Genomic DNA, 24,309 nt, shown 5'->3' with positions numbered 1-24,309 from the left:
ACACACACACACACACACACACACACACACACACACACACACTACATTGCAGCAGCAAAAAGAACACCTGACATGGAAGTATGATACGGTTGAATAAAGTTCCAGCACTTGTCGTACTATGTTAACCTATAATTTTATTAACCATTAGATCAAGTCTAGAAAAACATATGAACAGCTATAGATAGTTGACCAAGTCAAACTTGTTTAAGTTTGCCAAGTCTATAGAAACATATGAACATCTCTAACACCAAACTAGTTCAGCAGACTCATCATGAAATATATTTCTGTACTGTATATATTTGATGTTTTATATAATAATATATTTTTCTATAGAATTGGTCAAACTTAAACTAGTTTTGACTTAGGACAAAACTAGAACTTCAATTAATTTGGAATAGAGGGAGTAGAAAGTAGCATAGAACAAAATAACAAGGTGAAACATATCTTCCAGTGGAATGTATAGCACACTTGCAAGAAAAAATGTTAAGAAATATTAAAGAGCATATGGAATTTTCCGTCAAAAGAAGAGCAGAGAATCTGGTAATTATCTACGACAAACACATGATATGACCTGCGGCAACAGTTTCAGATTGGATTATGATATCTGCATTGTCAGCATCACACAACAGGTATGAGATGAGTCGGGAATGGTGTTAGGAAGAACAATCAGGAGAGCCGGGATACCAGAAAATTAATGATACCTTCCTTGTTTTTGTTTTTAGAAGACCTCCTATGGCTTAAAATCCATTGAATTCCTGAACAGTAAGAGATTAACTGAAGTCAGAGAAAATTGCAAAGGCTATTTGACAGTACTACATGATGAAGAATAATACCTGGTTGCCACCAAGTGTGACTAAGAATCTGAGCCAGCTGGCAACATGAAGTTGATGATCAAAGGATCTTTCCAATCTCCAATGGCAACTCAAAGGCAGCATTCCAAGCAACAGTTGAGAACACTTGAAGATCACCTCAAGAGGTACTGCTGATACCACTTGAATCAAAATAGTCACAACAAGCAGGTAAATGGGTGTCTACATTATCTCAATAATATACCTATTGTTTGATATTTGCACTTCCATCTACCTCAATACTTCATACGATTCCTCTCAAGTCAAGGAATCATTGCAAAAATAAACAATGTTTTTTGAAAGGCAGAAAAATACCCCCAAAACAAGTTTTTCTATGGACACCACAGTTACAACATGCAAAAAAGAAACTGAAAACACAGTTTACTCTTCTTGCAATGCTACTCTTGGTCTTCAGTAAGTGCACCTTAACATTCCTGGTAGCACAAATACATGACCTTCGCTATGTTGATTATCATTTCCACCAGAAAAGAAACAGTTACGATAGCACAACTGTCTAGTATCCTCACATAAATAAATTGTTGTACTTACACAATCAAATGGGAATAACAGTTGCCTATATCATCAAAACAGCAGTGGAGAATCACTCCCAAGACCACAGAGACTTTTTTTACATGATGATGAGACCTCCTATCATCACTTCTGAGACCAGTCTTAAGGTCCAGTTACACTCTGCCTTGCTTTGCCCACTCTGCACTTCAAAATCTGCTATTGCCCGAATGTACTCAAGCATGTTCTTTCATCAACCCTGCACCCTATTGCTACTTATGGAGGTACCAAAGCAAATGCATATGAGATCTTCAAAGATTCATATGTGCTCATGAAATTCGATGGTGCAAGAAAATGACGATCCTTCCATATCTAATTGATCAATCAGAATAGTCTTCTTCACTATACTGCCCCATATCTTCTACACGAGAATGCCTCGGATGTTCATCAAGATCATCATCAACAGAAGATCTTTGTCGCTTTAAATTCCCCTACAGAGGAGAAATCCTTTAGTTCAAGGTAATGGTAATGCATAAAGATCAATTTATGCTCCAACATGGGAAGAGTTGGGGATAATAAAAAGGTGAACAATCCCAAGAGCGAGAATAGGTGAACTGATAGCAAGAAACCCAGTAGCTTTATATATGGCTTGGTGAGAAGATGAACCACCTACAAATATACTCCCTCGGTCAAAAATATAAGGTGTATTGATTTTTGTAAAAGTCAAACATATCTACATTTGACCAAGTTTATTGAGAAAAATTATCTATCATTAAATTCATCATATAATATATTTTCAAATTCTATTTATTAGGCACCGTGCTATCCATGTGGAGTTGGTTGCGAGATCTTATGGGTTTCAGCTCTAGCCTACCCCAACTTATTTGGGACTAAAGGCTTTGTTGTTTTTGTTGCTGTATTTATGTGGTAACGTAGATGTTGATAATTTTTTCTGTAATCTTGGTCAAACGTAGAAATGTTTGACTTTTGGAAAAAAATAATACACCTTATATTTTGGATCAGAGGGAGTATTAAATAGACAAAAAACTGAAGAATGGAAATGCTACCTAGGATCCTGAGTACCTAATACTTACTAAAACATTTTTCAATTTTCTTCACAGGTGGGCTCCCGCGACCGAACCAACGTCGGGTGAGCGCCCCAGCGGCGGCGCCTTGATCTCTCTCCTCCGGCCAGCTCTGCAACTGCCAAGGCCAGATCCGGAATCCCTCCTCGCCCTCTCTCTTCTCCATGTGAAGCTCGGCTCGGCGCTATGTCTCCTCGCCGGCCTGTGACCGCGTCCGCGTCCGCGTCGGCGGCCGGAACTCTGTTTGTGCTAGGCGCCAGTTATGTGGCTCCGTTGTCGGTTGTGCTCCGGCATCCTCCTGCTAGGAGGTATAGGCCGGAGAATGGAGGCGTGATGTCCTCCTGCCCGGGCCGCCCGAAGCCGGGGACGGCCTCCACGGCGGCGCTCCTGCTGGCACCTCCACCGGCCTGGTGATTCAGCCCCCTCCACAGAGGCCCGAGATGCTCCTGCTGCCAGAAGCGTCCTCCGACCCGCTGACGGCGCCCTTGGCGCAGTCCCCCCTCGGTGGACCGCGCCCAGCCCCCTTCAGCGATCTGCACCCTCGATGCAACTTCTCAGAAGGACAGTGTCAAGACCGCGCAGATACTCGCGTCCCAGCAGCCACCGCCACCTAGCAGTGTGTAGTCTCCACTGGCAATGATCTCCCCGGCACCTGCTTCTTCCCAGACGATGTTGCCGCCTACAACGCCGGCCTCCTGTGCGGCAGCACCGACCGCCCTCGTAGTCGCTGATTCCGGCGAAGCTGGAGGAAACGATGGTGGGTGCGATGACGAGAAGACGCCAGAGAAGTTGGAGTCTCCTCTGCTCGGTCCATCTTCAGCGTCGGCATGCAACGACCTCTCTGCTGTCGCTGTCGCTCTTGAAGCTGAGGCGGGCTGGGAGCATGTGGGTCGGGGGTGCTGTTCCGGCCGGGGTGCTCCCCCCAAGCCGTCGACGAAAGTTCTCGAGCGTAGCCTCGCCTTCAAGCGGTGGGCTCGAGGAAGGTGCTTCCGTTGCCTCGGGCGTGGCCACCAAGTTAGTGCATGTCGTGAGCCATTCAGATGCATTCGCTATCGTCGTCCTGGTCATCAGGAGAGGTTATGTCGTGCTTGCTCTCCGGTTGCTTGTGATCGCTCTCCGATCGCTCGCGCTGGCTCTCCGGTCACTCGTGCTCCTTGCCAGCAGAGCCGCTCCTTGTCTGCCCAACCTTGTCCTTCACTGACCAGGAGTTGGGCTGAGGCCATGGGCCACTCATCGCTACGTGTGTCGGTGCCACCAAGGTCCCAATCTGGGTGTTGCAAGCATTCCAATGTCAGCGCCTTCTCGGTATCTTCTTTGGAGTCCTAGTTTGCCCTGCTGCGCACGGAGATCCTTCAGGAGGTTGAGCTGCTTCGCACTGAGCTTCGCGGCGCTCTTGCCAAGCTTCAGGTTGTGTCGGCTATGCCTTTGCTACCTGAGCTCCAGATTGGTCCCATTGATGAGGTTGAATGCTTCTTTGGAGATTTTTCTCCTCGTGCTCTACATGCGACGCCGTCTATCTATGGAAGTGCGGTCGTGATCGAGGTCGTGGCTCTAGTTCTGCAGATTATGCCTGAGCTGCACGAGTTTTGTAGGGAATCATCTATGATGCTACCGATGGAGCTGGGCCCATTGGAGTCCTTGGCGGTGTCCATGACGCCCTCACCACCACCGTCAGAGTGCGGCCAGCGCCCGCCGTTGTGGACAGTGGAGGCTTGGTTGATTATGTCGGTCTCTCATTTATGGCCATTGGGCATGTGGCGCCTGAGTGGCGAGGTTGTTGAGACAGGTGTGTTGGCACCTAACTCTGAGGCTCTGTCATCTGATATTGAGGCGATCGGCATGTTGATGCCCGATCCTTTGGAGCCTAGCCAGCCACTCGCCTCTGTGGACCATGGAGGTTCCGATGCTGCGGTCACCCACTCACACGTGACTGCTAGGCAGGTTTCTGTACGTGACAAGGTCGATGATATTCTCTTTTAGATAGAGCTTCACAGCTTGCTCAAACGTTTGGAGGCGGCTAGCCCTGGATCTGGCAAGGCGATTGTGGAGGAGGCTCTCAGGAGCAAAGGAAAGAAGAGTGGCGCCACAGGAAAGGCGTCCGCAGCTGCTTGATGGATGGTCATCAGTTTCTTGGGTTGTCCTTATGGCCTGGTTTGTCTTCGTGGGTTTGGTGGTGCACATGGTCGGTCGAGCTACTCTCGTCAGGGTGTCCTTGCGATGTACCAGTGTGGGGGTTGGTGGTCGTTACGTGTTGGGTATGGTTGTCAGCTGATCATGTGCTTATGGGGTTGCATGCTCTGTGAGTAGTCCACATGTGGCTGGTTTGTATCGGTTTTTGCCCGGTTTTCCGTTAATTAACTGGGCAATTCCCTTCTTAATTAATCGATGAGGCAAATCTTTTGCCTCCGTTTCGAAAACAAATGCTACCTAGCTGCAGTATAGTAGTTCACTGCAAATTAAACTTTCATGCCAGCAGTTATAAAGGAAAAATGAGTCATACATGCATGCTGGATGATTCTCCGTGCTCCATCTGATCACCATGTGCTGTCCTGCTCACAATAATTCTAGAAGGCACTGGAAAATGCTCGATTTCATCCCCAGATCTCCCCTCTTTAGCTTTCTTCTTCTGCAATACTAACTTGGTAGGAAGAGGCTGCCCAATGGACAATAAAGTGTCACCCAAATGTGCAATGAATAACTGCCACATATTAGAATAAAATCAGAATAAATAAAGTATGCACAGAGCAAGTTACCAAATATTTTGCATCATCATCATCAAATGAGACAAGGTAAGTCGTTGGATCTTGTTTGTCATCCCCCCTTACCTGAATCACGAAACAAGAAAAGGTATGTAGGCAGTTTTACACCAGTAGAACGAAAAGTTAGACACAATCGCAGACACGTTAGCAAATGCCACATACTTCCCAGTGATATTCCCGAATCCAGGAGTACTGGAAGTCTTCATTTTCATCATCCAAGTCCTTGACAAGCTAGACAAAACCATAGTCGTGATAAGATTATGATAATAATACCAAAAATATACTCCCTCCGTCCCAAAATATAAGAACGTTTTTTACACTATACTAGTGTCAAAAACGTTCTTATATTTTGGGACAGAGGGAGTATATAACTATGACCTGTGACATTTTAAATAAAGATGTACTAGAGTTGAGAAAAGGATGGATACCTCGTGGGGTGCTGGAGCCATATATGCCAGAAATTTCTCTTGTTTTGCAGGGTCTGAACCACTGACTTGAAAACTTTTCATCAGAGCCTATCATGATAACACGGAAAACCTCAGATATACTTGGTAAACGTGTAGGTGCAATGCACGTTAATTTTAGTAGGATATTAATTGCATATTGATGTTAGGTAAGATATCACTTGCACGTTGATAATTGGCAGGATATCAATTGCGTGGCTGATTTTATAAGATGACGTTGAGTTTAAATGTATCTACAACCAGTGGCAGTGGTGAGTAATTAGAGTGTTAAACGTGTTTGGTGATCAACATTGGAGCAGTTTGAACTGCTAGATCTCATGATTTGATGGCTGAGATGGCTTGGATCTGCCCCTTCAGGTCTTTTTGTATTGGTATAGATGCGAGGGTATATCTACGCAGAGCATCAGTGACGTATTAACATAACATCTGGAAATATATGCATTTGACATTAACATGCAATCAATATAAAATATCTGTTTCTACAATACATCCTTATGGGCATGTTAACATAAGTAACTAAATCAGAAAGCTCAAGGCAGAAGAAAAAAAATGTGACTCACCTGGGATTCACATTCATCACGTACAGGTCTCTCTAGCTTGTTGTACTGCTCTGAATCAGCTGTAGGATCTCCATCAAAATTCACCATAACAAATGGATCATTATACCTATAGAGGTCAACAGAAAAGCAAATTTGAGATCACTTAAATTCATCCACCAGCTTATAGGACCCCAAGGCAACACAAAAATCAAGGTGGTACCTTGAATAGCAAAACAGAAGAAATTATGGCATATACTATAAGGGAAGATCACTTTTTCAACAACAATAAATTTTGGACACACTGACCTGAAATTTTATAGCTGGTGGGAAGTAAACAATTTTTTTGTAACATAGATAAGAAACTGAAGTGGCAACAAAACGTACTTCAATGAACTGACCGTGCTCAACAAACATCAGATGTCAAAAATGAAGAACTAAGTCTTCTAAAATATAATGACAGACACACAGAATAAAGTGTCATCTGAAAAGTCATACCTATCAAAATCGGGTACCAAAGGGAGAACAAACTCTGGTTCCATCCCTCGTTTAGTCTGGTGGACAGGGCGCGATTTAGCGGCTTTGAAGGACTCTGCAATGGCTTTTATTCGCTTCTGTCTGATATATACGCGCATAGAAAAATAATGTCATTGGCTGCACCAGGCTTGCAGAACAGGCAAACCTTCAGAAACAAAAGAATAAACCAAGTAAAAGGAAACGCATACCTATCATTAAGATTTTCGAGGACATTATCTCGACCCTCCCTTGATTCTCGCCTTTCTTTTGCTTGCTTTTCAGTGATCGACTGGAATGGCCAAATTACTATTTTTAGTATATATGAAGTAATCAAGCACAATATATGTAACTATATTTATGGAAGAATCAGCTGGCATTACCATTTTGGCTGCATCGGTACTAAGTGGAGAAATGTACTGTGTTTTGACCAGCCAAGACATGCCTTTGTCGGTTGGCCTCTCCTTTTTCCTTATACCTTCTGGTTTAACAGGGGTGAGAACTTCATCATCACGCAGCAGCTCTTCATCTTCTGGAGCCAGGGGCAGCTGAGCAGCGGGAGGGCTAAATGCATGTTTGGCACTCAAGTTAGGGATGCTACAAAGAATCATCAGAAAGGTAGAAATATATGGCTGGCTTAATTCTTACTTGTATACAGTCATATCAAGTAGGTCAAGAGGTATCCCAAGATCCTCAGGGACAATCATTTTAGGCAGATAATTTTTCTCCAATGATGAGATCCTGTACTTGGTATATCTGTGAAAAGGCAATAGACAGAAAAACATAAGTAAGGATGGCTGCCCCAAAAAAAACGCAGCATGCAGAATGAACTTTTTTTTTCGAGAAAACGCAGGGGACCCATGCATTTCATTCCATTGAAAAGAGAGAGTTTGTAATTACAATCCTCCTAGGAGGCGGTTTCAGACATAAAGTAGATGCTAGTGCACATCCCATGTGGTGGGCAGCACGACTCTAAGGCCAGCAGCGCCAGCAGTGGCCCAGAGCCTGGCTTCGGCTTTGATCCTACTCACTAAGGTGTGAACTGACGGTTGCTCGCGGTCGAAGATGCGGTCGAACATGCAGAATGAATTACAACTGAGAGAAACACCAAGAACTAATAGTGTAATAAGAAAGCAGAGTATTGCAAATATCATGGAAATGGCACAGGACCTGTCTTGTAAAAACAACAGTGGAGAGACCATTCACTCACACACGATGATATGACTAACAACAATGATTATGTTTGTATTTAATTTTATGTTTCAGTAACCAGATATAATGAACTTGGATAATTTTCTGTGAAACAATTCTGAATTCATCTATTAATCATGCATAAGTACAACAAATAATTGGATCAGGCGAACAAAGCAACATGGTAAAAAATGCATTTTTGCCATGGAGGTTACATGGTGGGTTTTGGCTAGTTGATCCTGGACATGGGCAGGGCAACGACGCCATAGAGGCAGGCCAAAGGGGAGGGCAAGGAGCTTGGTATATTTTATTTTTTCATTCCCATGAAGCATGCAGCAGCACATGTACAAATAGATCTTCTTCCTACAAATTCAACTGACATTTTTCTTCTTTCGAAAAGGAGGATTGCCCGCGGCCTCTACGAGCGATGCATACAGCCATCTTTATTGCATTATTCAACAAGGTCTTACAAATAAATGCGTAGATCAACTCAAAGCCACCTTCCTGGCGAAAACGGTGTCCCTACCTACAAGATTGATGATTTGCCCTGACTGCGCGCCACGCACACCAAGAAATCCAGTGACCTCACCAAGCCACCCACCGGCTAGCCGGGAGCACCACCGGTCTAGTAGACCCTCAGCATGCACTGCATGCACACGCTGTAGAATCTGTTGTCACCGCCTTCTTCCGCAGTCTCATCTTCAAGAGCAATCAAGCACTGATCTTGTCAGACCCTTCTGCCGTCGACGCCAAACAGCGCCTGCCTCCTGCACGCGTCCATCAAACGGTATCCAGCGCCGAGACCCCGCTGCACCTTGCCACCAAGACTCGCCATCGTCAATACTGTAGATGGCACGCCGCTCCACCTTGGTCACCGCACGAGAAGCATACGGAGACCTGCGCCCAGCCACCAAGCCAAACACTTATCCCTCCAGCCGGTATACAACCCCAAAGATGATGCCCCCATGGGGGTGACGACACAGGAACCTCGCCATCATCCGATCCGAAAAGCCCGAATCTGGGGTTCCCCCGGGGCACACAGGGAACACGAATTGCTCCACAACGCCTCCAACGAGGTAACGACGCCCACGGGCGCCGCCGCCGACGGTTCTGGCCGAGGCCGAACCAAGCTTTCGCTGACAAATTCGCGCCCATCCCTGGCTGGACCACCACATCGACCTCCTCCGTCATCCAGCACGCCCATGGGTGAACGTCTACCGCCGGGAAACCGTACGACCGGAGCCGCACCACCGCCCAGGACAGCCGGCCCCGCATGGGTGAGCCATCGAGGGCGGAGGGGCCCGCACCGCTGTGCCGCCAACGCCGGACGACGCACACATCCAGGACACCCGCGCGGATCTCCACCGCAACTGCATCCCGGAGTCGCGGTGGAGGAAGGCCCCACCACCGCCATCATCCGCCACCTGGGCTTTGCCCCGCGGAGCTCCGGCGGCGGCGGCGGCTCGAAGCCCTAGATCGGATCAGGGGGGGAGGGGATCGGGAGAGAGGGGGTCAAGGAAAGGGGTGGCGGCCAGTTGCTCTCCTTGCATGAGAATGAGATCATACTCGGATATCATATCTTGACTAAGGATGTCAATCAAGGATATCTCTAGAACAAATTTAAACCTGAGCAGCTGTTTGCTCTCCTTGCATGAGATAGTGCCTCCCGGTACTGTTCACGTGAAGAATACCCCATCTATTGCTGCACATCATATGTTGGGTCTCTTAGACTTGTGCTTGAAATATGATCAAATGGCTGAAAATTTGGGACTGTTTCTAAAAGTAAATGCATGTTATGGGACTGACAGCAGGTATAAATACAAGCTTAGACCTGCCATATGCTCAAACAGGTTGTCTCGATAAAGAGAATGATCATTATACAATAATGAGCTAGAAATTCATTTAACACCTAAATAATAGCAGGTGAATGGAAAAATCACAAATTTGGAACTAGCAATGTAATGTATATAGTAAAACTAGATAAGCAACACTGAAATGGTTTTCACTGCATCAAACATAAGTAACAACAGAACAGAGCAATCTGATCAAAACACGAGGAGAAAACTACCGGTCCTTGTCCTTATTCAGAGGCAGCCATTTCAATTGAGCACTTGGGTCTGGCAGTTCATTCCTAAACCTGCATTAACAAGAGAAGAAGCAAAAAACAGGGTCATACAGTAGTTTAGTTCCGAAAGACACAGAGACAAAAAAAATTCATGCAGACACACTTTTCAAAAGGAAACTGCCAATTAATGGAGTTATGCTTTGAGAACCATTTTGCCTACCCGTGTGCCTGCCTACTGCACAAAAGGGTTCATCTTTCTAGTTTCATAACAAGAAATAGGTAGTGCAGGAAATCATAGCTCGTGAATCCTTTGATGCTACTCTAGAATCACACAGATGTGATCATTTCTCTAAGCACATACAAAAACAGCATATATGTCAAAAACATAAGAATCATTAGTAAGATACAGTTTACGTATTAACAAAGAACATATTCCCAAAAGCTAGAAAAAGGAAAGGTCGATCTTTGATCCTAACGCCACTGACTTCACCAATGACGTTGCAGTTGCACCAAAATTCAAACAGGCCGTTTGTCGCTTGTCCTGAATCAGCAGTACAGCATTTGGCAACTGCTCAGATTGCCAGCCAAAATACCCAAGTGCATGATAATCATAATAATTTACTCAAGCACACATTTTACACTGAAAGGGCTCCAATTTCCTCCAACTAGCACTTGCATAGATCAAAAGTCCAAATTTTCCTATACTCACCTGTGCTTGCAGAGGAACGTTGTCGGCTTCTTGAGCCGATTCTCAAACCTCTCAGTGTTTGGTGCGGAGGCTGGGCGAGACACAGTTGTCGCCACCCGAGTCCCGCCTGATGGCTGGAGGTGCCGGCTCTGAGGCTGTGGCTGCTGCTGCTGTTGCGCGGCACGCACCTGCTGTGTCTTCTGCAGAATGGTGGCCTGCGACTGGCGCATCATCTGCTGCTGCTTCCGGTCTTCCACCTTCTGCTTCTCATACTCGCGCTTCTTCCTTGCTCGCCGCTGCTCCTCCATCTCCACTCTTGGCAGTGCCGCCTTGGCCTGCTGCTCCTTTGGTGGCGGCGGAGCCACCCGTGGGGGTGGCTGGGCAGGAGGTGGTGGCGGTGCCGAAGGGGGAGGAGACATTGGTGGTGGTGGAGGGGGCGCTTGATTGTTGTTCCCGCCATACGGCGGCGGTGGGGGCTGGTAATACATCTGGGGCGGCGGCGGCGGCGGCTGTTGCTGCTGCTGCGGGGGCACGTGGCCGAAGTTGTACTGAGGCTGGTGTGGCGGGGGCGGTCCGGGCGGGGGCGGCGGCGGCGCGTGAAACGGTGGCGGTGGCATCTGGCCGTACCCTGCCTGCGGCGGCGGCGGCTGCCCGTACGGGTTGACAGGCCGGGCCTGCGGCGGGAAGGCCCCCTGAGGCGGCGGGTACGGCCGGTACGCCATCGCGCGCCCCCCAGCAACACACCAACCCCACTGTCGCAGCTACCTCTCCCGCCGCCGCCGCCTCCGCTATGCTTCTAGAGCCGCGGGGGCAGCTCCGGGGCCCCACTAGATCTACCCGAAGATCACAGCGCTGTGTGTCGAATTCGGAGCGGAGGAGACAGGCGAGAGCGTGGTGAAGAATTGGAGTCTTGCGCAGAAGCGCGAGAGGGATCCAAAGAACGGTTTTGATTCCAAGATCGCGGAGTTTGAAATGAATTCCCTCGTGTTTTGCTTGAATTTGGGGACGATTTTGGTTTAAATTCGCTACAATCTGGCTGAAGTTTTTCCTTATCTGGCTCACGTTTCTCCTCACACAGGAAGGAACAACGCGAACGATGCAATCGATGGGACTCCTGGGTGCTCAACCCCCCTATAAGAATATTTTCAAGAAATATCAGGAAAAAATTTAAAAAAAAACTGGAATTTAGGGATGACAAACCTAGGTGCCCAATCTACCCCGTGTGAAGTTTCATGAAAAAATATCAAAAAATGTATACATGAGAAGAAAATACAGTCACGCCTAAAATCCATCCAAATAGTTTTCTCTATATATAAAGAAAATATTCACCCGTAAGAAAATACGTTTCCTGGTAAAAAAAATCATGAAATTTCACGGAAGTAGATTAGGCACCCAGGTTTGATATCCCAAAATTTAAGGATTTTTATTTCTGTTTTCTTTAATTTAATACTCAATAATATATAGGGTGGTGGAGCAAGCAAATTGGTTTGGTTCTCTACATAAAACACTCACAGGGAAAGTTTTGGTGTACATGCCCTTTTTTAGGCCTCCAGGCCCAATCGCCAATATGAATAAAAAATAAGGACACATGTGCTCCCTAGCGTTCCTGAGCACACAACCAAAAAAGGTAAGCTTTTGTCTAAATGATATGGTGCAAAATCAATTTAAAGAAAGAAAAGATATTGTCCCATGTGCAATTATTTTGTGTGTTTAAAAATTTCAAAAAGTCATAACTTTTGAATCAAGCATCGAAATTAAGATCCGTTTTCACCTTTAGGTCTCCAACGCCGAGCTCTTCGAAACTAGATTCCATATGAGAATGTTTCGACGAACTTTTTTTCTTAAGCAACTTTGGTGCCACGCAGAGGCAACTTTTTATACTATAGTAGGCAACTTTCGGTTAGGCTGCATATCATGGTCATGTATTATCCTGATGTTCTTTCGAGTTGGCTACGACAACTACCAAGTTGCCTAGCATCACATGTAAGCTGCAAACTTGCATACCATGAATACCTATCAACTTTGATGTTAGATGAAAAAACCGTGTTGTCAGGTTGTCTATCAGGACTACATATGAATCTGAAAGATGTTATAAAGTTAGCTACTATGTCCGTCAAGTTGCCTAGCGTCACCTACGAAGTTACTTTCAGTGAACTTTTTTTTCTTAGGCAACTTTGGTGTCACGGAGAGGCGACTTTTTGTACTACAGTAGGCAACTTCCGGCTAGGCTTGTGTATCATGGTCCCTATCATCCTGATGATCTTTTCAGTTGGTTACGATGATTACCAAGTTGCCTAGCATCACATGTAAGGTTCCTACCATGACTACCTATCAACTTTGATACTACATGAAAAACCTTGTTGTTAAGTTGTCGATCATGCTACCTATCAACTCAATGGTGTTATAAAGTTGGCTATCATGCCCGTCAAGTTGCCTAGCGTCACCTATGAAGTTGCTTTTGACAAACTTTTTTCTTTGGCAACTTTGGTGCCACGAAGAGGCAACTTTTTATACTACGGAAGGCAACTTTCAGTTAGGTTGTGTATCATGGTCACATATCAAGTTGGCGGTACATGAAGTTACCTAGCAGGTGATGCAGGTGCATATGAGTATGTTTCGACGAACTTTTTCAGGCAACTTTGGTCCATATAGAGGCAACTTTTGTGCTATAGTAATCAACTTATAGTTAGGCTATTCATCTTGATCACTCATCATCCCAAATGTTCTTTTGAGTTGGCCATAATAACTAACAAATTGCCTAAAATTACCTATAAGTTTCCTACCAGGACACCTATCAACTTTGGTGCTACATGAAGCACCTAGTTGCCAGTTACCTATCATGACTACATGTCAACTCAATACTCTTATAAAAGTTGGATATCATGACCATAAAATTGCCTATCATCACATATTAAGTTGCTTTTGATGAGCTTTTTTATTCTCGAGCAACTTCCGTGCCACGAAGAGGCAAATTATGTACTAAAGTAAGCAACTTTCACTTAGGTTGTCTATCATGACTACCTATCAACTCAATACTATTATAAATTTGGCTATCATGACCGTCAAGTTGCCTAGCGTCACATATGAAGTTGCTTTTGAAGAACTTTTGTTCTTAAGCAATTTTGGTGCCATGAAGAGGCAACTTTTGTACTACATTAAGCAATTTTCGCTTAGGTTGCCTATCATTACTACCTATCAACTCAATGCTCATAGAAACTTGGTTGTCATGACCATCAAGTTGCCTAGTGTCACCTATGAAGTTGCATTCAACGAACTTTTTTTCTCAAGCAACTTTGGTGCCTCGAAGAGGCACCTTTTGTACTATAGTAAGCAACTTTCGATTATGTAGTGTATCATGGTCATCTATCATCCCAATGTCCTTTTGAGTTGGTTGTGATGAATACACAATTGCCTAGCATCATCTCTAAGTTGCCTACCATAACTACCTATCAACTTTGGTGCTACATGAAGCACCTTGTTCCAGGTTGCTTATCATGACTACTTATCAGATTATATAGTGTATCATGGTCATCTATCGTCCCAATGTCATTTTGAGTTGGCTATGATGAATACACAATTGCCTAGCATCATCTTTAAGTTGCCTACCATAACTACCTATCAACTTTGGTGCTACACGAAGCACCTTGTTCCAGGTTGCTTATCATGACTACTTATCAGATTATATAGTGTATCATGGTCATCTATCATCCCAATGTCCTTTTGAGTTGGCTATGATGAATATACAATTGCCAAGCACCATCTTTAAGTTGCCTACCATAACTACCTATCAACTTTGGTGCTACATGAAGCACCTTGTTCCAGGTTGCTTATCATGACTACTTATCAACTCAATGCTTTTGGTAGGCAACTAATTACAATGGCATGCAAGCGAGAGTTATTCGTAGGCAACTAGGCAATGTCAAAGCAACTTGTCAGACACAATACTAAAAATTAGCAATGAAAGACAACTGAGTATCGATAATGGGCAACTCTTAGAGACAATAGTGGGCAATTGAGCATCCACTGGTAGACTGCTTACTCGCCACGGTAGGCAAAGTGAGAAAAATGTTAGACAAATTTTCTAGCATGAATTAGACAAAGAATGTTGCTTTTATGGGCCACTAAAGTTGCCTTCCGTAGCAGAAAGGTTTCTTTGAAAATGTTGTAAAGTTTACCACCCCACACAATTACTTATCTTTTTTCCATATAGGACAGAGGTGGTGTGAAGTTGTCAACCCCAAGCAACTTACCACTTGTCCCCCTCTCATGCAACACCTATCCACAACTCTGACAATTCACGCATGTGTCTCTCGCAAGTAGTGGTTCTCACCCATATTTTCCATGGGTTGTTTGTGCTGAGGTACCCAACTTATCCCAATAAAAATGCTTCTTCCTCACACATGTGCCGCCACCCTTGGCGTCACCGCCCACCACACCAACCACGAAACCCCGCCGCCACACAAATTGTCGATTTACCTCCTCTATTCTATAGACGACTCGACCTGATGCCCCACCTCTCTAAAGTTGGTGAGGGCCCTGGATAAAAGAAGTAGTGTTAAGTTGCCTAATATCATCTCTAAAATTGCTTATCATGACTTTCAACCCAATGCCCCCTCTTGTACGATACATACCTCCAGTAAAAAACATTAAAATTGGATTAATTGATGGTGTGAGCAACCTACAATTAAATTTGAGAAAATTAAAAAGGTGACGTGGAAACATTATAGGGTTCAAACACACTATTTTTCACCAAAAATTAACACTCCTGTATCTCAACAGATCACCATCTGATCCAATATGTGAATAGAACATAGGGTACATAGAGTCGATCACAAAAAATGGTGAACCTTTTAGTATTACCGAGTACTTCCACACGAAAACAATCACTCTGAATTCTCAGCAAAAAATGATCGTCACATGTACTTATGATTCTAAGTTGCACGGCTATTTCTATAAATTGCCTACAAAGGTATGATGATGCAAATTGTGTTGTAACTTCAGTCAATATGTTTACTCTAATAGTTTTAGACAACTTGACAACCAACCAATGCACAATTTAGCATGAAATTTAGGCAAAAAAATATTTTTGAGGCAAAAAGAAATTTAGGCAAAATTCATACTAATTCCAGGCAAGTTTTGTATGCAAAATAAGTGTGAGGCTGCGCCCTGCACCGCTTTCAAATTGTTGCTTTACCTCTGTCCATGTTTCATCTGATTTCACCTATTGAACATAAGATGAAAAAGAAAAAGAAACTTGTTTATTGTTTGGTGCATATATATACCACAGGAAAAAAGGGGGAAACTTTGGTTCTAGTGTTTATCCCATTAGTTGCCTGGTGTTGCTGATTTAGTTGCTTCACATTTATATAGTGTACTAGTTGCTCGTCGGTAGTTTCTTCACATTTATACAGTGTACCATGCTGCTACATTTGATCGATCGACTCACTCACTCGTGTCGTGTGTACGTACCTGGTTCTAAGATGACAACGTAGTTCTGGCCGTTCCAGTGAAGCCGGTCGACGAACGGTCGGAGCTCGGCGACAGTGAAGTTCACGCGGTTCAGGGTGAGGGCCTTGAACCCATCCATGTAGTCGATGTCCATCCACATCACCTCCAGCCTCCAGGGGGGTCTTGGCTTTGGCGTATCCGGCCACCACGCCCTCCAGATCAGACACGTTCAGGTACCCATATCGGCACAGGTAGAACCCTGCAAGCAGGCAACATTCGCCATGCTCCTTCAGTTCACTCAGATTTAAGAAGAAACAGAGTTTGAAGTGTGCAGAGTACAAGCAGATGAAGGGCAATGTTAGTTCCTTTCCGAATGACCAGTATGGCATGGCGGACAATGAACTGGTCTACTGGTCGACGACGAACGGCCGACGCAAGGTACAAGCACATCAAGTGGTGGTGAGACGCCGTCCTAAGCAAGCAACAACAGCGGAGGTCGAGTAGAAGTCAACAAAGAAGAAATCGATGGAGCTGAGGGCCGCCTCGAAGTTGCTGTCGTCTAGGCCTATCACCCTCCCGTCGTGGGGAAACTCCTCGGCGGCGGTGGTCGCGGTGGCAGAGAAGGCCGCGAGCAGGTGTAGGAGGAGAAAGAGGAAGCGATGGCGGAGTCGTCGCAATCGCCGTGCGCCGCCGATTCGATCTCCCACCACGTCTGAACCGAAAGGGGTGATTCTGGTCCCCTCTGCCTGCACCTCCCAACTCCAGTGGTTCCGCCCCGGCTTCGATTTGGAGCGGCGATGGATTTGGGCAAAAATGGTAACTGCACAACACCACCCTCCTGTCCAGGTGGTCGTGCGTGGGAGAGGGATAGGGACGTGGGTTTCGTGGGCCAACCCTTACCGTTGATCCCGTTCGAACGTTCGGGCGACGATTCAGTCAGAATCCCTGACCAGGAAGCACCTGGGCAGGTGCGCGACTCAGGATGAAGATCCGACGGTCTGAAAGGGTGTGTGCTCGGGAACATAAAAAAGTGCAGCTGCACTTTTTAGGATTTGGGAAAAAATAAAGTTAGTCCATGGCAAAAAAAATACACATCTAAAAATTCATGAAAAATATGCTCTAGAAAAATCAGAAAACCATGGCCATACAAAATAAATTTGCCATGGAATATAACATGAATTGCTAAATGTCTGTAAAAATGCACATACAAAAATTATGTAATTGCCATGATAGTATGAAAAACAAACATTCGTAAAAATTGTCATGACACAACACAAAAAATGTACCTACTTTTTTCTTAAAAGATAAAACAAAAATTTCATGATACACATGTTATACACAATAAAATTTCCATCGTCTATGGAAAAAATTGTATTAAAAATGAGCACACAACATGTAGCGAGAATTGCGATGATTTTTTCATTTGCCAAGATCTATGAAATAGACTTCCCTAAAATTACCATGTGAAAAAAACAATACAAGTAAGTTGCCAAATATGCCATGTTTTGGAAACGAGAAAATTTGTGAAATTGCCATGAGACTATATGAAACACTATTAAAACTTACAAATTGCCACGCGACAAAGAGGATACAATTACAAAATTGCCATGATTTGGAGCTAATCTTTTTTGTTACATGGCAATATTTTTAAGATTTTGCCATGACAAAAAATTGCCATGTAGTCAAAATATAAAAATGCCATGACACGTAAATTGAAAATTTCCATGGTCTAAATAATACCATGCTACATAAAATATTTTAACATAGAATGGCGAAATTTGAATGGTGCGTGGAAAACAAAGTTTGCCATGCTACCTACAATAAACTTGATTCTGCTGAGAGAGGTGTCTTTCAACTTCATTGAGCAAAAGTAATAGACAGTTGCTCCTTCCACTGCCGAAGCGCAGTACCGTGTCATGGCACACTACTAGACACATTGCATGGCTCCGTTGGTGACTTTTTTGATTGCGGGTTTCATTTGAAAAAACTCAACACCATTCATCTTGCGTCAAATCCAATCTAGTCTTTCATGCAAGAGTTCCATTTTTTTGCCGCTAGCTAGGCAAGGCAAGAATAAGAATAAGAAATAAGGGGCTCTAGTATAGGTATCTATATTCCCTGTAGTCCTAGGATTTTTTGTAAGGTAAGTGGGTCAATTGGGGCAAAGTGGAAGAGTTCACCATCAAATCAAGGTTAGTCAACACGTCAAAGGTCCTTTCACCTAAGAAAATTAAAATGACCCCTTAGGCAAAGTCAGGTCAGACGGTTTCCAGTTCCCCTTGTGCTCCGAGGGAAATAAAGGGGAAATCACTGATTCATTTGAAGCATTTTTCTAATTGTGGCATGACGTTCTAAACCCAACTCATGTATCACCTTCATCGACGAACAACCAAACCCTTGGGACCTATACTAGCTTTCCCTTTTGTCGGGATTGAAAAAAAAGTAGGGTTTTGGAATAATATGAATTGACTTATCAAACAAGAATTCCAATTGTTTAATAATTTGGATTCTTCTTTGAATGTACTTTTATGTTTTGAATTCCCTTTCAAACTACGTTCTTACCTAAATAAGTCCCGAATTCCAAATCAAGAGATTTGTTGTGGAATTTTTTAAATGAGTAAAGTAATAATATTATGAACTAGATCATCTAATCCCCATTGAATGGAAAAAATAAAATTCAATTTTCAAGGAAACTTTGAAGGGGAAACTTTGTTTTTGCGACTTTAGCTTTTGTCCACTTTGCTTATGCCACTCTAGAATTTGACATCTCATTTTTACTACTATTATCTTTTGACAATACACGACATATGTCCTTCTATGGCAAACACAATAATTTTTCATTTCACTTTTGTCACTCTTAGCTTTTGACAATGTATCACAATTGTCATTCCAATTTTTTGCTTTTGCCACAGAAAGGCAATTTTGATGTATAGTCAAAAGCTAAGAGTGGCAAAAGTGAAATGTCAAATTCTAGAGTGGCATTAGCAAAGTGGTTAAAAGGTAGAGTGGCAAAAACAAAGTTTTCCCAACTTCGAACGGTGTCGGTAACGACCATCTTCTTCTCCTCCTCTAAACTTCAAAACTCTTTATTGAGAAAACAAAACAAAAGCAAAACGAACTTACTCTCTCTACCTTATTCAGATGGGCTACCTCGAAGCGCTTCGTTTTTGGTCAGTTAGCTCGACCTTAGTGACTATTACTTCTCTTTTGGTGCATGAATGCCTAGCCCATAGCTCATGGCATTTAGGGTGATACCATCTCATGTGTACATCTTCATCTTCTCATTTTAGTGGGGAAATGTTTAACAAAAGGATCATTTGACGGAAGATCGAATCTCACATGACCTTCAAAAACTTTAATGGTTCTTAAGAATGGCCTACTAAAAGTGCAATCATCCCCTTAATCTTATTTTGACGTTGATGACAAAATACAAATAGGGGACTAATTGCGTTTCCTAGTCTATACACAAGACATTACTCTCTTTGGCATCATGTTGTAGGGATCATAGACACATCAAACGAGATATGACTCAAGCATGATGATAACGAGAAAAGAAGTGCATGTTTTTTTATTTCATCTTGAGTTATTGGGATCCCGCACTATTAAGAGGGGATCAAAGGGGTTCGTTCAAGATTTGCTCAAGTTATCTTCATGTCACCTTCTCCCTACACATACACATCTCCATATATTTCCTCACGAGTACCCTGCCTCGTTACGCTCACAAAATCCACTTTGCCAAAACCCTTGGTTAAATTCTCTTGCCCATGGTCTCTCTGTCAGATCGTCCAGACGCCGTCTTAGATCATCCGGACTCCATCCCAAATCGTCCGATTAGAGGACTAGAAACCACCAGCGGGTTTGTCGTGAAGTCAGATCGCCCGGGCATTACCCGGATCATCTGTGTACCCATCTGGATCATACGGACATCGCCTGGATACTCTGCCTGGATTGCTCAATAGAGAGCATGTTCATCCGGCTTATTGTCTGGATCCCTTCGCGAACGTCTAGGCACCCATGTGCCTGTCGCCCGTGTTAAACTCATCTGGAGTCCCTCCTAGATGTTTGGTCGCCTCTACGTGGCTATGCTGGTTTGACCCAAACGGATCATTTGGATCCCTAGATGGATCATCCGGGCTTTGCCTGTATCGTCCGGGTAGGCATACGGATCATCCGGACAGGTAACCTTGTGCATTGAACGACCACATTTATTAGGAGGTATAAATACCCCTCTCCCACTCCATGAGAAGGTTGACCTCTACATTCATATCTTCCCCAGGAACACAAGTGCTCCCTTTTACACTCTCCCACACTAAATCTTTGATCCCGAGAATATTTGTGAGTGTTCTTGAGAGTTGTTCTAATAAAGAGGAAGATCTACTCCCTCTCCTTCTTGTGAATGAAGCAAATCATGATTTGCGCAAGTCTTGAGCTCTCCCCCCATATCTTGTTACCCTTGGAGGTTGGAGACATCTAGGCGGTAGGAGTTCTTTAGAGAGGAATCGTTCATTGTGATTACCCCCTCAGAAAGTTTGTCAAGGTTTGGAGACCACCTCAAGGTCTACCACTAGTAGTTGAGAAACGCCTTTGTGGTGTTTACATAGGGGGGACATAGGGTGAGCCTTCGTGGTGGTTGTGTGCCTTCGTGGTAGCATCCACCTCTCTAACTGTGACTAGCTTCCCTGCAAGGAAGTGAACATCGACATACACCCTCGTCTCTCGGAGTTGCGGTTATTGCCGGTGTCAAAACCGGCCGATCTGAGGTTGGGGTACCGAACTGTGCGTCTGAGGATCGAAGGTAACAAGGGACAGGGGGAACACGATGTTTACCCAGGTTCGGGCCCTCTTAATGGAGGTAAAATCCTACGTCCTGCTTGATTGTATTTGATAAGAATAGGGGTTACAAGAGTTGATCTACCTCGAGATCGTAATGGCTAAACCCTAGTTGTCTAGCCTCTATAAATTCTGATAGCCTCTACAGACTAAATCGTCCGATTTATATACACACCGGAGGGGCCTAGGGTTGTACAGAGTTGGTTTATAGAGGAAGGAAATTACATATCCGAACACCGATTTGCCATCCACGCATAGGAGAGTCCTACCCGGACACGGGGGAAGGCCTTCTGCCTTGTATCTTCATGGCCCATCAGTCCGTCCCATATCCAGTAGCCCGGACACCCGAGGACCCCCTAATCTAGGCTTTATGTCCATCCGATACCCCTACAGAAAGTATGGAGGGTTCGGCAAGCCTGTTCAAAGGTGCCCGGCACCGCTTTGAGCTATGGAAGACGTTCGCCTGCCGTGAAGGCGCGCGAGAAGCCTGGGCAATGGTGAAAACACACTTCACCAAGCTAGATCTGAATCATATGGCCCGAGTGGGACCACAGGGACCAAACAGGAAAGAAATTCCATTGAACTTGGTGTATGACCAAGTAATGATAGATGTGAAATATTCACAAGAAGACTGTAGGTTAGACAGTCTAATAGATGGAATAGATGAGGGGTAGGTATTTGATTCAATGTATTAATGTACTTTATGATCAACCTGTATCTTCAGCCGAACATGTGGAAAATTTGTCATCGCAGGCTTTTGGCTTTAACCTCCAAACCAAAATGGTGGAGTGTTTCCGGATACTATTGTGGAATTAAAGATGCATTCATTATGTTCGGAAACCAGGCAACCCAGTCATTGTGCTCGAACAGAAAAAAAATAGTTTGGGAGGTATATTATATTACATATGTAAGAAACATCTTCCAAGGAGAATAGTTATGTTAAGGGTTCCTTTCCTTAAGTTGGCATGCTATAATTGTGCGTGCCTGGGCTTTGGTCCGTATTACGGAAAAACTATCCCACATTGTTTTAAGAGTTACAAGAATGTAAATATCTGTCGTTTGATTGCCGACCAATTATTCTCTTAAGAATGCTAGCTTTCAGCTTCACCCGTCTGAGGTACATGTACGGATTACCCAGTTGTAACAATCGCAGAGGTGCTCCCTTTATGCCCTAGTCGAACAATCGGGAACGTAGGGCATAAACACAGGAGCAAGGCAACCTAGCTTGGCAAAAACTTAAGTCATAGAGGTGCATATAATGTCAAAAAAGAGTGTATATAAACAAACAACGTATAAACTGTGAGCTCTAGGCTCTGAATAATAATAAGCTTCGGTTAAAGAAGCCCCCAGACATGGTGGGGTGTATACATTTTAAGATGTGTACCCCTTAAGAGTTAGTCCTATCCGAACATATCCTGGGAAACGTATAAAAACGGGAAAACAGTAAATGAAGAGGAAAAAGAAAAAAAAAAGGGCGAAAAGAAGCATGGCCGAACTTATGCGTAGAATCTTTGGAGCCGAGCAGCGTTCCCTGGATTCGGCTCTAGGCGATTATCCGATGCATTACGAAGGCGATAGGCTCCTCCTATGACAACTTCATCTATAATGAAGGGCCCCTCCCATTTTGGTTTGAGCTTGTCCTTTTTCTTCTCTGGGAGTCGTAAAACGAGTTCGCCGACATTATATGTCTTGGCCCGCACTTCTCTGCTTTGGTATCTCTGAGCCTGTTATTGATAAAATGCGGAACAGGCTCTTGCAATTTCGTGCTCCTCCTCCAAGCCGTCTAGGTCGTCCCGCCGATCGAGCTCGACTTCTCTCTCTTCATACATGCGCACTCGAGGTCAGTCATGAATAATGTCGTAGGGCAAGACAGCCTCTGCGTCGTACACCATAAAAAAGGGTGTGTATCTGGTCGTGCGATTGGGTGTAGTCCGCAATCCCTAGAGTACGGAATCAAGTTCCTTGACCCAATGTTTATCTGACTCCCGTAGGGATCGCACTAGTCTGGGTTTGATGCCTCTCATTATCAGGCAATTAGCCCGTTCGACCTGACCGTTTGTTTGAGGGTGGTATACGGAGGCGTAATCGAGCTTAATGCCCAAGTTAGCACACCAATTTGTCACCTCATTGGCTATGAAATTGGAGCCATTATTGGTGATGTTGTTGTGCAGGATACCATAATGGTGTACCACGCCGGATATAAAGTCGATCACTTGCCCGGCTTCAGCCGTCTTTACTGGTTTGGCCTCTATCCACTTAGTGAATTTATCTACCATAACCAGCAAATATTTATTCTTGTGGCTTCCCCCTTTAAGGGGTGCGACCATATCTAGCCCCCAGACCGCAAAGGGCCAAGTAATGGGGATTGTTCTTAGGGCAGTGGGCGGCATATGACTTTGATTGGTGAAAAGCTGACATCCCACACAGCGCTGCACAAGGGCATGTGCGTCTGCTCGGGCCGTTGGCCAAAAGAAAGCTGTATGAAAGGCCTTACTTACGAGGGCCCAAGCTGCGGTGTGATGGCCATCGAGACCAACATGTATTTCAGCCAAGAGCTGTCATCCCTCCTCTTCGGAGATGCATCTTTGAAGGACTCCAGTAGTATTTTTCTTGTAGAGTTCACCTTCATGAACTTTGTAGGCTTTGGAGCATCGAACTATGGGACGGGCCTCATTCTGGTCATTAGGGAGCTCCTGCCTAATAAGGTAGGCCAGGAAGGGTTCGGTCCACGGAGCAATGACGACCCTGATTACATGGGCGGAAGGTGTCATTTCGGTGTCCGAGCCCCCAATGATATCGGAATTGTGTTCGGCTGCTAGGGGTATGATCGGCTCCGGACTAGTATTTCTGTTCCCGTCCTACCATACCACAGATGGCTTGAAGAGCCTTTCCACAAAGGTGTTGGGCGGGACGGGATCGCGCTTAGCGCCCATTCGAGCAAGGATGTCTGCTGCGTGATTACTGTCTCGAGCAATGTAATGGAATTCAAGCCCCTCAAACCGAGCTGATATTTTGAGTACGACATTCTGGTATGCCGCCATTTTTTGGTCTTTTGCATCGAATTCTCCATTTATTTGGGATATTGCGAGGTTCGAATCCCCACGCACCTCTAGGCGTTGTATGCCCATGGAGACAACCATTCGGAGACCATGTAGTAATGCCTCGTATTCGGCTGCATTGTTGGAATATGTATACATGATTTGTAACACATAGCGGATTGTGTCTCCCATAGGGGATGTCAAGATGACACGAGCCCCCAGTCCGGCTAACATTTTGGAGCTGTCAAAGTACATAATCCAGTTGGAGTATGTGCTATACTCTTTAGGGAGCTCGACTTCCATCCATTCGGCGACAAAGTCGGCCAGCACCTGAGAT

The 24,309-nt window shown here is 44.6% G+C and overlaps 1 protein-coding gene and 1 pseudogene across 1 annotated transcript; one reads left to right on the top strand and one right to left on the bottom strand.

Moving 5' to 3' along the window:
• Positions 1–1,299: 1,299 nt before the first annotated feature.
• Positions 1,300–11,766, bottom strand: LOC125525796 (protein PAF1 homolog). Its single transcript, XM_048690805.2, has 12 exons — positions 10,678–11,766; positions 9,972–10,040; positions 7,361–7,468; positions 7,096–7,276; positions 6,925–7,004; positions 6,698–6,817; positions 6,224–6,329; positions 5,628–5,714; positions 5,362–5,430; positions 5,194–5,265; positions 4,941–5,093; positions 1,300–1,846 (listed from the first exon to the last, which is right to left on the bottom strand). Exons 1-12 carry the CDS (start codon positions 11,376–11,378, stop codon positions 1,736–1,738), a joined length of 1,857 nt encoding a protein of 618 aa, XP_048546762.1. The 5' UTR covers positions 11,379–11,766; the 3' UTR covers positions 1,300–1,735.
• On the top strand, positions 1,853–4,552 carry LOC147959821 (uncharacterized; annotated as a pseudogene).
• Positions 11,767–24,309: the final 12,543 nt, after the last annotated feature.

This window comes from Triticum urartu, chromosome 7A (genome assembly GCF_056163025.1).
Source record: "Triticum urartu cultivar PI428250 chromosome 7A, HENAU_Tu73, whole genome shotgun sequence".
Classification (NCBI taxonomy): domain Eukaryota; kingdom Viridiplantae; phylum Streptophyta; class Magnoliopsida; order Poales; family Poaceae; genus Triticum; species Triticum urartu.
This window is presented reverse-complemented; position numbering and strand designations above follow the sequence as displayed.

Coding starts and splice junctions, on each gene's coding strand:
- LOC125525796 (XM_048690805.2), bottom strand. CDS start 11,378: ATGGCGTACCGGCCGTACCCGCCGCCTCAGGGGGCCTTCCCGCCGCAG. Junction 7,005..7,095: donor GTACCGATGCAGCCAAAATG/GTAATGCCAGCT, acceptor TGGCCATTCCAG/TCGATCACTGAAAAGCAAGC. Junction 1,847..4,940: donor GAGAATCATCCAGCATGCAT/GTATGACTCATT, acceptor TCTCCTCTGTAG/GGGAATTTAAAGCGACAAAG.